The sequence below is a fragment of the Bos indicus genome, chromosome 3 (genome assembly GCF_029378745.1).
Source record: "Bos indicus isolate NIAB-ARS_2022 breed Sahiwal x Tharparkar chromosome 3, NIAB-ARS_B.indTharparkar_mat_pri_1.0, whole genome shotgun sequence".
Lineage (NCBI taxonomy): Eukaryota > Metazoa > Chordata > Mammalia > Artiodactyla > Bovidae > Bos > Bos indicus.
In genome coordinates, this window is record NC_091762.1 from 12,768,043 (window position 1) to 12,783,780 (window position 15,738).

The window sequence follows — 15,738 nt, forward strand, 5'->3', positions numbered from 1 at the left end:
TTTCTGGGAAGTCTTTAAGATTTTCTTTATTTAAGGTCACATCTTCCAACAGAGACAATTTTTTTTCTTCCTTTCCAATTTTGAGGCCTTTATTATTATTATTTTCTTGCCTGATTGGTCTGGCTAGAAATTCTAGAACAATGTTGAATAGGAGTGGAGAGAGGGCACCCTGGCCTTGGAGAATGTATCTGATGAAAAAAAATCAAAATTCTCCAACAATTTAGTCTATTCCTTCTATCAGTTTTTTCCCCCCACCTCTTCAAAGCACATAAGACTCAGGCTTCTAGGAGGAAGGAAACTGATGTCATTTCATTGTGGTGTCCCAGTTTATTATTTTAATGGAGAGCAATATCAGAGTTATTGTTGGTTCAACTAGTGCCCTAATCAGTGGAGATATTTGCTTTCTTTCTCAGGCATGTTGCTGTTCCAAGTTAGATTCTGCCAAGTCATCATCATAACATCTTTCCAGATGTCTAGGGGAAATTTCCAAATGGCCAAATTACAAGAGTACAGAATAGATAGACAACTGGTTAGATAGATAGACAGATGTAGTGTGTGTGTGCTCAGTCACTCAGTCATGTCCAACTCTTTTCAACCCCATGTACTATATAGCCTGCCAGTCTCCTCTGTCCAGGGAATTTTCCAGGCAAGAATACTAGAATGGGTTGCCTTCTACCGAAGAGATCTTCCTGACCCAGGGATCGGTTCCACAACTCTTGTGTCTCCTGCATTAGCAGGCAGATTCTTGACCAGTGAGCCACCTGGGAAACCATATATGTCCCTCCGAATATTAATGTCTGAAGTGAGGTGAGTGGGTCAGTGGAGGGAGCTGGCTTCCTTTTCTCCCCTTTGCCACAATCCCCTCAGATTCCTGCCTTCTGCCCCCACGTGGTGAGTCACTTCCTGTCATATGCAGGCTCAGGACTGTGCTGCCCACAGTGGAAACCTGCTTCCTGTGCCACACAGTCCTAGTCCAGTCCTCAATGGCCCCCATGGGTCCTTGTCTGTTAGAGCCCTCCCTTTCCCAGGGTGCAGGACCCCAGCCAGGCCGAGGAAAGTTTCTAGGGCTTCAAGGCACCTCCAGGCTCTAGATCCCTCTCCCTGAGGCTCTCACACACACTTTTTCTGTCCAGGCATTCCCGGGATTAAAAGAGGCCTTGTTGCGGGAGGAACCACTGGGGGATCACTCAGCATTCTCCTGGCTGTGGCCCTGCTGTTTTACTGCTGGTACCAGAGGAAACCGGGTTTGTGTTCTCTCTTACCCTTTGCTAACCTCCACAACCTGCCCCTGCCTCAGAAACCCCATTCATTGCAGCCTTGGAAACTGCCACATTACCATTCTCCACCTCACCACCCCAGTGCTAATAGATGGGCTCACCTGCTTTCTTCAAAAGGCAGTTTTCTTAACAGATGTCTAGTCTAATTTATGAAGCCTCAGGTGAAAGATGGGGAGGGAGAAGCCTCAGGTGAAAGATGGGGAGGGAATACACATTTTAATGTAAAGTTTCAAGAACTTCAAACAGTTTCCTTGGATAGTTTCTTTGGTCCAAACAGACTGGTCCACTAGATACTTCAGACCATCCTACATCCCCCATAAGTGGACAATCAAATAAAAGTTGAAAGGCCCTACGAAGAAATGACTGAGAATGGGAGCTGACTAATCTCTATCCTTCTTCCTCAGAGATGTCCTTGAGTCAAAGCCTGGGACCAGCATCTCATATTCCAATGGCTCCACTCTCTACAGGTCAGGCTACTGGCTCCCCCTCCACCCAGAGGAGAGAGTTTCTCCCAAGTACTGTCTGTTGTGCTTCCAAAGCCTTCTTGCTTTAACCCAGGTCAGGCTAGTTTCAGCTGGTGTAGAGGCATACACAAAAGCTTTTTCAGCTCTAGTGCAGTTACCCACATGCTTTAACTTTGTGTTTTGAGTGCATGCTCAGTCACGTCCCACTCTTTGTGACCCCATGGACTGTAGCCCCCCCAGGCTCCTCTGTCCATGGAATTTTCCAGGCAAGAATACAGGAGTGGGTAGCCCTTCCCTTCTCCAGGGGATCTTCCCTACCCAGGGATCAAATCCAGGTCTCCTGCATTGCAGGCAGATGCCCTACTGTCTGAGCCACCAGGGAAGCACAACTCTGTTTTTAACTTAATTCAACTCAACTCACCAGATCCTTCTGGGCACCTCCTGTGTATCCTGCACTCGGCTGGATGTACAGAGCTTTGGACCTCTGACCAAAGTGTCCTTAACAAGCCTGAGGTGAAGTCTGAGGTTCTGGGCATAACCACAGTTTCTTCTGGAAATCCACCTGTAGCCCCACACTACTCTGCAAGAAAAACAATTTGGTTGTATTTAGTATTTCCTAAGGTATATAAACACAGCCTTGAACCCTAATCAAGTCTCAGATGTTTGCATATTCAACACAGCAATGTGTAGCCCTGACCCCAGCAAGTTATGTGCTTGGTTCAGTTCTTTTTCACGAGAATCCGAGACTGCACTCACATTTGAATTGACTCTGTTAGCACATGGGCTTCCCTGGTAGCTCAGCTGATAAAGAGTCCATCTGCAATGCAGGTGACCCCAGTTTGATTCCTGGGTCTGCAAGTTCCCCTGGAGACCTAGGCTGCCCACTTAAGTATTCTTGTGCTTCCCTGGTGGTTCAGATGGGAAAGAATTCTCCTGCAATGTGGGAGACCTGGGTTTGATCCCTGGATTGGGAAGAACCCCTGGAGCAGGGCATGGCAACCCACCCCAGTATTCTTACCTGGAGAATAGCCCTGGACAGAGGAGCCTGGTGGGCTATGGGGTCGAAAGAGTCGGACACAACTGAGCACCGCACAGCACAGCACAGCACACAGCTCAGGTGGTACATGTGTGAAATATTTGAGGATGAGCTCCCTCTGCTGACACAAATCTGCCTTTGTTTTATTTGCAGGAGATGTCTTTCAGGGAGACACAATCAGGTGAGGTCTCAGCCTTCTGGTTTCCCAAGAATAAAATATGCAGAACTGTGGGGATACAAGATTAGGCCAAGTGATTTCTCTATGTTCCTGTGGCTTGATGCTCCCACTTTCACATTCTTTAAAATGGCCATAATCACAGCTTCTTAGAATCCTTCTAATAGTGTATACAATGGATTTTCCCACATAAATAGATCAGTTTCTTATTTCAAATTTACCCATTCCATTAAATGGATGATACTAAAGGTTATAGATTTTCTAGGTTGGCACAAAATATTTCTGGTGCAAATAGTCCTATAGTTAGACCACATGTTACTATAACTGTATAAAATGATTGTTAGTCCTAGATTTTACAGTGGGGTCTCAGCTTCTACTAATCCTCTTTTTGTCCCAAATGTGCTTATTTACTCATCAAATTTTGTGTTTTTAAGTTTGGTTTGGTAAATATGGTCTTGTTCTTCTATCTGTGTCAGTGTCTCGGTCTTAGGACATAGTCAGGGTCTTGGATCATGGATTATGTCTAATTGCTTCTTGAATTATCCAGGCAGAATGCTGTGAAGACACTTCCTCCTGATGATGAGGCTGGGTTTTGTTTGTTTGTTTGTTTGTTTTTTACCAATTGAGAGTGACCATTCTATTTACGAGATGATCATTTCTATGACGTCAAAGACTCTTCTGGCCTCGTTCTGCTGACTTCTCCCTACTCTTTTTTTTCTCTATCCGACTTTCATGTATAGTGTAATGTTCCAAGGATGATCAGTGTTTCTATGCCTTACAGGAGACCCCTGACCTTAGGCCCACCAGGACCCCTCAACCCCATGTGCCCTGCCCCTGTGGAGCTGCAGCAGTTGTACATCAATGGTGAGGACTCCCTGGTAGGAAGCTGTTCTGGGCCTGAGCCAGAGAAAGATACTTGTTTTGAGGCCTGGCAAAAGGCCCTGGTCTCCCTAAGTATCCCAGACATTCATGGTAAACTATTGTTTATGAAGAAGCATCTGTAGCATGCCCCAGTGACTGGCACTGCTTACAAAGTGTTGTTTTTTTTTTTTTTTTCTTCTCAGTGCATCCCAGAGAAAGAGACTTGGTATATTCTGAGATCCAGATTACGCAGCCTGGGGCAGAAGGGGAAGGTATGTTACTGGGGAGAGATTCTGGCTTCAAATTGCATTCATTCATTTGACACATGTTTGCTGAGTCTCCTTTGAGTAAAGGGAGTGAATGAGTGATCAAAACAGATTAAAAATCCCTACAGTAGTGCTTAGATTCCAAAGAAAGAGGACAGATACAGAAAGCTATGTAGCATCTTTCCTGATGTCAGAACAAAAATTAAACATTCTTCTAATAGACATTGTAATCATGAGGGTATATGTTCAAAGTTTACCTGAAAGTAATGAATGAATTATTGCAAAGCACCTACCATGTGATAAGAATATTATCATTATAATATATAAATATTAATATGTGTAATATATACACATTTAGTTAATCTATATAACAACCCTGTGTAACCCACATACTCAGCAAGCAAGACTCATGACTTACTTACAAAAATTTTCTGTCCCCCACTGTGTCTTTAAACTTTCTTCTGTGAGAGGTTTTCCTGGGCACTTGGGTTGAAAATTCTGGCAACCAAAGGCTTTTCAACACATTCTCCATTCTCTTAGGTGATAGACAGTAGGTGGACACTTTATGTCACAGTCTTGTAGTCTCTTACTTAGTAAGTAAGTAAGTAAGTCTTTTACTTTAGTAAGTAAATAGAACTCCAAGTTTGAAGATGGTTAATCAGAACTTTCTCCTCACCTAGCGCAGGCAGGTTTCAGAATGAAGCTGGCAACGGTGTGGGTGATGGGGAGGACCAGGCAGAGTTGGCTTCTTCCCTATTTCTTGGGTTGACTTCCCCTAACTAGCTTGGGGAAAGGAGTGGGAAAGAAGTTACTCCAACTGGTACTGTGGAAGCTGGCTTCTGCCTTCCTGAGATGACAGATACTTAAGTGGGCACTCCCTCCTATAATGTATATATATGGTCTCTCATATATATGATGGAGCCCTCCTTCCTAAAGTTCCTTAGGCACAGGTGAGGCATTTCTAATTCCATGAGTTGTTTCTTGCTCCTTCACTGGCCTCACCTCCAATCAGTCACATCCAACTTCCTGCTGCTGGAGTCCCTTGGTACCTGGAGGCTTTATTGAACAGGACTTAAGGTGACCACACTTCTGCTTGTTCTGTCTCCCATGTGGACCACATCTGTACCTGGGGACACCTAAGAATTTCAGGTCCTAGCTGGCCCAGCAGATTTCTTTTGATCCCACCACTTGTTGTGAGTTAGAACTCTCAATGCTCCTGACAAGGGGTGTTGAAATATTTTTTAATTGTAATCTGCAGTAATAAATACAAGCTGTGTAAAAAAAAAAAAGAAATATAAGTTGTACTGTTAAGAAATGTGAATGTGCACATATATATGCACACACACATACCTAAACCAAAAGTTTTAGGAGATAATACTTAGTGTGATGCACTCAATTTTCTATTCTACTCAAATTGATTGTTTTAATCAACTTTATGGAGGAATCAACAATATAAAATATAATTCACCACTTTTAAATGCACATTCAAATTATTTTAACAAATGTATCCATTCACAGAACCACCACCACAATCACACTGTGATGTGTGAACATTTCCAGAAGCCCAGAAAATCCTTTCATACTCCTTTGCAGTTAATCTCCCTCCAGCTTCACCCTTGACAATTACTGATCTGCCTTCTGTCCTATAGTTTGCTATTCTATAATTTCACATAAACAGATTCTTATATAATGCAGTCCTTTTGTTTGGCTTCTTTCACTTAACACAATGTTTTGAAACTCATCCACATTCTAGCATAAGTAGTTCACTAATTTTTTGACACGTAAAAAGCTATGCCTATTTAATATACACAGCTCATGAGTTTGGGGATGAATCAACACCACAGAAATTGTCACTACCATTAAGCCCATAGATATATGCACCATTTTCCAAAGTTTTCTTTCACACCCTTTATGATGATGATAATGATGATGTGTCGTAAGGACACTTAACATAAAATTTACCTTCTTACTAATTTTAAGTATACAATAAAATATAGTTAGTGATTGCAATATGTAGCTCAGTTGCTAAGTCATGTCCAAATCTTTGCTACCCCATGAACTACAACATGCCAGGCTTCCCTGTCCTTCTCTATCTCCTGGAGTTTCCTCAAACTTATGTGCGCTGATGTCATCCAACCATCTCATCCTCTGTTGCCCTCTTCTCCTCCTACCTTCAATCTTCCCCAGCTTCAGGGTCTTTTCCAGTGAGTCACTTCTTCACATTAGATGGCCAAATGGTCGGAGCTTCAGCATCAGTCCTTCCAATGAATATTCAAAATTGAATTCCTTTAGAATTGACTGGTTTGATCTCCTTGCAGTCCAAGGGACTCTCAAGAGTCTTCTTCAGCATCACAGCTTGAAAGCATCAATTCTTTGGCATTCAGCCTTCTTTATGGGCCAACTCTCACATACATGACTACTGGAAAAACTATAGCTTTGACTAGATGTACATTTGTTGGCAAAGTTTTTTTTTTTTTTTTTTAACTTTACATAATTGTATTAGTTTTGCCAAATATCAAAATGAATCCACCACAGGTATACATGTGTTCCCCATCCTGAACCCTCCTCCTTCCTCCCTCCCCATACCATCCCTCTGGGTCATCCCAGTGCACTAGCCCCAAGCATCCAGTATCGTGCATCGAACCTGGACTGGCATCTCGTTTCATACATGATATTTTACATGTTTCAAAGCCATTCTCCCAAATCTTCCCACCCTCTCCCTCTCCCACAGAGTCCATAAGACTGTTCTATACATCACTGTCTCTTTTGCTGTCTCGTACACAGGGTTATTGTTACCATCTTTCTAAATTCCATATATATGTGTTAGTATACTGTATTGGTGTTTTTCCTTCTGGCTTACTTCACTCTGTATAATAGGCTCCAGTTTCATCCATCTCATTAGAACTGATTCAAATGTATTCTTTTTAATGGCTGAGTAATACTCCATTGTGTATATGTACCATAGCTTTCTTATCCATTCATCTGCTGATGGACATCTAGGTTGCTTCCATGTCCTGGCTATTATAAACAGTGCTGCGATGAACATTGGGGTACACATGTCTCTTTCCCTTCTGGTTTCCTCAGTGTGTATGCCCAGCAGTGGGATTGCTGGATCATAAGGCAGTTCTATTTCCAGTTTTTTAAGGAATCTCCACACTGTTCTCCATAGTGGCTGTACTAGTTTGCATTCCCACCAACAGTGTAAGAAGGTTCCCTTTTCTCCACACCCTCTCCAGCATTTATTATTTGTAGACTTTTGGATCGCAGCCATTCTGACTGGTGTGAAATGGTGCCTCATAGTGGTTTTGATTTGCATTTCTGTGATAATGAGTGATGTTGAGCATCTTTTCATGTGTTTGTTAGCCATCTGTATGTCTTCTTTGGAGAAATGTCTATTTAGTTCTTTGGCCCATTTTTTGATTGGGTCGTTTATTTTTCTGAAGTTGAGCTGTAGGAGTTGCTTGTATATTTTTGAGATCAGTTGTTTGTCAGTTGCTTCATTTGCTATTACTTTCTCCCATTCTGAAGTCTGTCTTTTCACCTTGCTAATAGTTTCCTTTGATGTGCAGAAGCTTTTAAGGTTAATTAGGTCCCATTTGTTTATTTTTGCTTTTATTTCCAATATTCTGGGAGGTGGGTCATAGAGGATCCTGCTGTGGTGTATGTCAGAGAGTGTTTTGCCTATGTTCTCCTCTAGGAGTTTTAGAGTTTCTGGTCTTATGTTTAGATCTTTAATCCATTTTGAGTTTATTTTTGTGTATGGTGTTAGAAAGTGTTCTAGTTTCATTCTTTTACACGTGGTTGACCAGTTTTCCCAGCACCACTTGTTAAAGAGATTGTCTTTAATCCATTGTATATTCTTGCCTCCTTTGTCAAAGATAAGGTGTCCATATTGTTGGCAAAGTTACATCTCTGCTTTTTAATATGCTTTCTAGGTTTGTCATAGCTTTTCTTCCAAGGAGCAAGTGTCTGAATTTCATGGCTGCAGTCATCATTGCAGTGATTTTGGAGCCCAAGAAAATAAAGTTTCTCCCTGTTTCCACTTTTCCCCCTTCTTTTTGCCATGAAGTGATGGGACTGGATGCCATGATCTTAGTTTTTTGAATGTTGAGTTTTAGGCCAGCTTTCTCTATTCTTCTCTTTCATCTTCATCAAGAGGTTCTTTAGTTCCTTTTTGCATTCTGCCATTAAAGTGATATCATCTGCATATCTGAGGTCAATATTTCTCCCAGCAATCTTGATATTCCAGCTTGTGCTTCATCCATCTTGGCATTTCACATGATGTACTCTGCATTTAAGTTAATTAAGCAGAGTTACAATATACCACCTAGATGTACTCCTTTCCCAATTTTGAACCAGTCTGTTGTTCCATGTCTGGATCTAACTGTTGCTTCTTGTCCTACATACAGACTTCTCAGGATACAGGTAAGGTGGTCTGATAATCCCATCTCTTTAAGAATTTTCCACAGTTTCTTGTGATCCACACAGTCAAAGCCTTTAGCATAGTCAATGAAGCAGAAAGATTTTTTTTTGCAATTCCTTTTCTTTTTCTTAGAGAAGGAATTGGCAACCCACTCCAGTACTCTTGCCTGGAAAATCCCATGGATGGAGGAACCTGGTAGGCTACAGTCCATGGGGTCGTGAAGAGTCGGACATGACTGAATGACTTCACTTTCACTTTATGATCCAGCAGATGTTGGAAATTTGATCTCTAGTTCCTCTGCCTTTTCTAAATCCACCTTGTACATCTGGAAGTTCTAGGTTCATGTACTGCTGAAGCCTAGCTTGAAGGATTTTGAGCATAATCTTGCTAACATGTGAAATGAGGGCAATTGTACAAGAGTTTGAACATTCTTTGGCATTGTCCTTTTTTGGGATTGGAATGAAAGCTGACCTTTCCCAGTCCTGTGGCCACTGTTGAATTTTCCATATTTGCTGGCATATTGCAGATAAGGCAATGGCAACCCATTCCAGTACTCTTGCCTGGAAAATCCCAGGGACAGAGGAGCCTGGTAGGCTGCAGTCCATGGGGTCGCTAGGAGTCAGACACGACTGAGCGACTTCACTTTCACTTTTCACTTTCATGCATTGGAGAAGGAAATGGCAACCCACTCCAGTGTTCTTGCCTGGAGAATCCCAGGGATGGGGTGGGGGTGGGGGGGCGCTGGTGGGCTGCCGTCTATGGGGTCGAACAGAGTTGGACACGACTGAAGCGACTTAGCAGCAGCAGCTGGCATATTGAGTGCAGCTCTTTAACAGCATCATCTTTTAGGATTTGAAGTGGCTCAGCTGGAATTCCGTCACCTCCACTAGCTTTGTTCGTAGTAATGCTTCCTAAGGTCCACTTGACTTCACATTTCAGGATGTCTGGCTCTAGGTGAGTGACCACACCATCGTGGTTATCTGGGTCATTAAGAGTTTTTTTGTACAGTTCTTGTGTATATTCTTGCCACCTTTTCTTAATCTCTTCTGTTTCTATTAGGTCCTTGCTGTTTCTGTCCTTTTTGTGCCCATATTTGCATGAAATATTCCCTGATATCTCTAATATTCTTGAAGAGATCTCTAGTTTTTCCCATCTATTATTTTCCTTTATTTCTTTGCACTGTTTCCTTAAGAAGACCTTCTTATCTCCCCTTGTTATTCTCTGTGACTCTGCATTCAGTTGGGTATATCTTTTCCTTTCTCCTTTGCCTTCCACTTCTCTTCTTACTACACAGTATATCTCCAGAATGTATTCATCCTTGATAACTCAAACTTTGCACCTTTTGAGCCTTACTTCTAGTTTCCTTTCCCCAAGCTCCTTGTAACCACCATTCTACTCTGCTTCTGTGAGTTTGAAAAAATACAGTGTTTGTCCTTCTGTATCTGGCTTATTTTTCTTAGCATAATGTCTTCCAGATCCAACTGTGTTGTCACAAATGACAGGATTTCCTTCTTTCTTAAGGTGGAATAATATTCCATTGTATATGTGTGTGTATGTCTCTGTGTGTGTATAATATTTCAGTTTTCATTCATCCATCAATAAACTTTTAAGTTGTTTCTATATCTTGCTGTGATCTAGTCAAGATCCTGATTTCACTTCCTTTGGATATGTATTTAGAAGTGGAATTGCTGGATCATACAGTAGTTTCATTTTTAACTTTTTAAGAAACTCCATACAGTTTTCCATATTAACAGTACCAATTTACACTCTCACTGACAGTGTTCCAGAATTCCTTTTTCTCCACATCCTTGCCAACTCTTGGTATCTTTTATCTTTTTAATGATAGCCATCCTAACAGGTGTGATGTGATATCTCACTCTGGTTTTGATTCCACTGATGATTACTGATGTTGAGCACCTTTTCAATAACTGCTGACCATTTGTATGTCTTCTTTAGAGAAACAACTCTTCAGATCCTTTGCCCATTTTAAAATTGGGTTATTATTATTGTTAGTTTAGCTGTTGAGTTGTATGAATTCCTTATATATTTTGCATATGAATCTCTTATCTGATAATATGGTTTGCAAGTGTTTTCTTCCATCTTGTATGTTGCCTTTCAGTATCCTTGTGTCTAGTAGAAATTTCAATTGTAAGCTGATCCTGAACTTGGTTTACAAATGAGGTTAAAGACTTCTGCAAGGTCCCAAATCCAATGAAGACTAAGTCTTCTGTTTTACTATAATATTTGCTGCATATAGTGCCTATTGCTATATTTGACTAATGCATATCCTCTGAACACCTGCTTTGTCTGTCACTGATTTCTCAGCCATCCTCACTAATCAGGATCTTTTGAATGATAGAATTAGAATTGCCACCAATTTGATTGGGTTAATTGGGTGCTTCTTATCAAGTTACCCTGATCAGTTGCTGTTCTTCACACTCTGTCTTTGACATATTTGTCAAAACACCCTTGAAGCTGAGCACTCTATTGGTGGATGAGTTATATTTCAGGCACTCTCTGTGTTGATGATCTGTAGCAATATTTCTTCACCAGTGCCTGAGTGTTTGCATGAAGGCCCTGAAATTGCATGCAAAGTTCCTTTGATGTGTCTATTATTCCAGGGAGAGAGTACATAGCTTCTATTCGGTCATTAAAAAGATCTGTAACCCCAAAAGATCCATGGAAAAAATATGATGAAAAATAGAGTATCCCAGGATGTATCCTTTTCCCCAGGCTCTATCCCTCCATAAAATTACTATATAGTTCTCATGATTCTATCTGCTCTGAGATTCTTTATGTCTAATAAGGAGGATGTGAGAAATGGTGTGATCACTGACCTAGAGCCAGAATCCTGGAATGTGAAGTCAAGTGGGCCTTAGAAAGCATCACTACAAACAAAGCTAGTGGAGGTGATGGAATTCTAGTTGAGCTCTTGCAAGTCCTGAAAGATGATGCTGTGAAAGTGCTGCACTCAATGTGCCAGCAAATTTGGAAAACTCAGCAGTGGCCACAGGACTGGAAAAGGTCAGTTTTCATTCCAATCCCAAAGAAAGGCAATGCCAAAGAATGCTCAAACTACCACACAATTGCACTCATCTCACATACCAGTAAAGGAATGCTCAAAATTCTCCAAGCCAGGCTTCAGCAATATGTGAACCGTGAACTTCCTGATGTTCAAGCTGGTTTGAGAAAAGGCAGAGGAACCAGAGACCAAATTGCCAACATCCGCTGGATAATGGAAAAAGCAAGCGAGTTCCAGAAAAACATCTATTTCTGCTTTATTGACTATGCCAAAGCCTTTGACTGTGTGGATTACAAGAAACTGTGGAAAATTCTGAAAGAGATGGGAAACCAGACCACCTGACCTGCCTCCTGAGAAACCTATATGCAGGTCAGGAAGCAACAGTTAGAACTGGGCATGGAATGACAGACTGGTTCTAAATAGGAAAAGGAGTGCGTCAAGGCTGTATATTGTCACCCTGCTTATTTAACTTCTATGTGGAGTACATCATGAGAAACACTGGACTGGAAGAAGCACAAGCTGGAATCAAGATTGCTGGGAGAAATATCAATAACCTCAGATATGCAGATGACACCACCCTTATGGCAGAAAGTGAAGAGGAACTAAAAAGCCTCTTGATGAAAGTGAAAGCGGAGAGTGAAAAAGTTGGCTTAAAGCTCAACATTCAGGAAACTAAGATCATGGCATCTGGTCCCATCATTTCATGGGAAATAGATGGGGAAACAGTGGAAACAGTGTCAGACTTTATTTTTTGGGGTTCCAAAATCACTGCAGATGGTGATTGCAGCCATGAAATTAAAAGGCGCCTACTCCTTGGAAGGAAAGTTATGACCAACCTAGATAGCATATTCAAAAGCAGAGACATTACTTTGCCCACAAAGGTTCGTCTAGTCAAGGCTATGGTTTTTCCTGTGGTCATGTATGGATGTGAGAGCTGGACTGTGAAGAAGGCTGAGTGCCGAAGAATTGATGCTTTTGAACTGTGGTGTTGGAGAAGACTCTTGAGAGTCCCTTAGACTGCAAGGAGATCCAACCAGTCCGTTCTGAAGGAGATCAGCCCTGGGATTTCTTTGGAAGGAATGATGCTAAAGCTGAAACTCCAGTACTTTGGCCACCTCATGCGAAGAGTTGACTCATTGGAAAAGACTCTGATGCTGGGAGGGATTGGGGGCAGGAGGAGAAGGGGATGACAGAGGATGGCTGGATGGCATCACTGACTCAATGGACGTAAGTCTGGGTGAACTCCGGGAGTTGGTGCTGGACAGGGAGGCCTGGCGTGCTGCGATTCATGGGGTCGCAAAGAGTCGGACACGACTGAGTGACTGAACTGAACTGAACTGAAAGTTTTCTCTTACTGTGGTTCCATCTCCAAGAAACTTTGGCAATCAAATCAAAACCAGAACATGATAATATAAGACAGTTTTTCCCTCAGGGAATACATTTAAAGGATTCTAGTGTGAACTTGCAGAAAAAGCAGGGGTTGGACTTTGCGATTGGTGAGATGGAGGTGCTGTAAATTAAGAGAGGCAATAATTGAAACTAAGAGAGAAATTATCTCTTAGCATCTGTAAAGAAAGGGAGTGAGGTTTCTCTTTGTGGTATTGAGGGAGAACTTTATAGATCAATGGAGCTTGCAAAGTACATCCAGAGGGTTGGGTAAAGAAATGGTAAAACAAGATCATGTGTGTTGTAGGAGGTGTTAGGTGGCAGAGAAGAGAAAATGAGAATCAATGCAGACAGCCCAATGACTCCCAGATTCTGGGAAATAAGCTAGAAGACTGGGTTTGGAGTGGATCCAAACATTCATCACCCTGTGGTTTTCTTTTTCTCCTCAGCCAATACCTTCAGAACATCTCTAGAGGACCAGGTGAGTTTCATTTCCTGACTGTTTTTCTCTCCCACTACTACCTATCACCCCACATTCCCTCTCCTTCCAGTTCTTCTTCTATCTTTTTTCCACCCCAGCATATCTCAACTGTCTACTCTGAAGTGAAGACACAGCTCTGAGATGATTCAGCTGGAAAGGTCAGCTCTAAAGATGAAGATGCCAAGGAAAGTTATCAGAATATCCTACTTATACGACTTGTCTCTGATCCAAAGACCCAGCTTAGTGCAGTCCTTGAGGACTCTGGAGCGACCATCTAGTTCCAGCTTTCCAGTTCTTCTTGCCCATGTGCATTCACTCCAAGGACTTCTGATTCATCCAGTCTGAGGCAGTGATGGGAAGACCCCTCAGAGACTACACTGAAATGACCAAGATCCATGGTCAAGAGAAAAGCCTATATACCTTCTCTGAGCCTAATCTAATGTGCTCCTTACTGTCTGATTTCAGGAGAGGGAGAAAGACTGCTGTAGAAAAACAGAAGGACAAATTTTGGAGAATTGGGATTTCTACCTAGATAGAAAAGACTGAGTGAATCAGGTCTCTGTTTAATACATATTCAGCAACTCTCCCTGTGGGGAATAGGTTGCTTCAATTGGTTTCACTATGAGTGGCTGCCTGCATACTTCACAAGCAAAGCACAGGTCCATCCCTCCTGCTTACACTGCCTGTCAGGATTCAGTTGCAGACAAAAGAATCCATTTCAAGTGGTATACAGATAAAGGAATTAAAAAATTTATATCGGCTACTTTGAAAAATCATTTGAAGAGCTGGAGAAGCAGGCTCCAGACTGAGCTTCCAAAAGCAAAACCTGATTTCATTAATGTTATTAGGGGCAAAGATTTTTAACACTGGAGACAAGAAATACAACAAATATAAAAAGTTAAGTAACAACCTGGAAAACCTAAATTTGAATTGGAAATGTCAGTACAAACTGATGACAAAAACTGCTCATTTTAAAAATGTTATCTATTTCTGAGGTCATCCACCAGAAAGGTCTAGAAATAATTAATAATTCAGTAACAATGAGCATCCATTGCACATGCTGTAGTCTCTAAATACTTTTTCCTATTCAAAGAATATAGAGCCACCTTTCTTGTAGGAGCTGTATCTTTGAGTTATCAAATAGGTGATGTTAGAATAATTCTTCCAATAAATGAAGAAGGACTGAAAGAAATAGAAGGCAACTATTTTGTGTGAATGTTTCATGCTACACCTAATGATCAAGTTGATATAAAAAAAACCCAGCCTAATATTATAGGCCTCCTAGTGGAAGTATTCAATACCACCTACAAAGTATTTAAGCCTGAATTATCAGAAGCAAATCTATTGAAGTCTCTAGATCTAACTACCAGTTTATAGGAAATACAGTGGACAAAGGATTTTGTTAAATAGCACCATGGGATTTTGATCAGAAAAATCTAAACTATGGAAAAATTCTAAAGGATAAATGATCTGGTTTCTTTAACAAAAAAAGAAAGGAGAAAGGGAAGACTTATAAATTAAATGATACTTAAGACATGTCAGTCAAAAGGAATGAGTGGGTCTTGCCTCAAACAAATCAAGTTTAAAAAGAATTACTTATGGAATACTAAATGAAATTTATACATTAATATGAAGAAATTATGTTTGGATAATTTATATGTTTGAAGAATTTATGTTTTGGGTATAAATGATAGTATTATGGTTATGTTTTTATTAAAAATATTCATCTTTTACTTAATACTGAAGTATTTGTACATTAAATATTATGATTTTGCTTGAAATAATCCAATAAGAGTTGGGTGGGCAGGAAGTGGATAGAGGTACAGATAAAGCAAGATTGGTCATGTGAGCACCATTTCTGAAGCTGGATGATAGGTATGTAAAGGGAGGAAGTAGAGCTTATACTAGCCTCTTTGTATGTCTTAAATTTTGATGATAAAAAGTTAAGCATTGCATTGTACATCTGTACCACAGCTTCTTTACCCAATGGATCTCTAGGTTGTTTCGTGTCCTAGCTACAGTAAATAGTGCTGCAAGGAACATTGGCGTACATGTGTCTTTTACAATTATGATTTTCTCGGGGTAGCCCAGTAGTGGGATTGTTGGGTCATATCGTAGTTTTATTCCTAGTTTTTTAAGGAAACTCCATACTGGCTTCGATAGTGGCTGTATCAGTTTGCATTTCCACCAACAATGATAGAGGGTTCCCTTTGCTCCACATTCTCTCCAGCATTTATTGTTTGTAGATTTTTTGATGATGGCTATTCTGACCTGTGTGAGGTGAGTTCACATTGTAGTTTGATTTGCATTTCTCTAATAATGAGCAATGTTCAGCATCTTTTCATGT

At 41.0% G+C, this 15,738-nt stretch overlaps 1 protein-coding gene across 1 annotated transcript in view; it reads left to right on the forward strand.

Annotated features, from left to right (window-relative positions):
- Window positions 1-15,129, forward strand: part of FCRL4 (Fc receptor like 4) — a 47,093-nt gene extending 31,964 nt beyond the window's left edge. The window contains exons 7-13 of the mRNA XM_070784175.1: window positions 1,134-1,244; window positions 1,682-1,744; window positions 2,931-2,958; window positions 3,734-3,816; window positions 4,017-4,085; window positions 13,360-13,391; window positions 13,490-15,129. Of these exons, the coding sequence (XP_070640276.1) occupies window positions 1,134-1,244; window positions 1,682-1,744; window positions 2,931-2,958; window positions 3,734-3,816; window positions 4,017-4,085; window positions 13,360-13,391; window positions 13,490-13,531 (428 nt within the window). The 3' untranslated portion in view covers window positions 13,532-15,129. The remainder of the gene's footprint in view (window positions 1-1,133; window positions 1,245-1,681; window positions 1,745-2,930; window positions 2,959-3,733; window positions 3,817-4,016; window positions 4,086-13,359; window positions 13,392-13,489) is intronic.
- The last annotated feature ends 609 nt before the right edge of the window (window positions 15,130-15,738 follow it).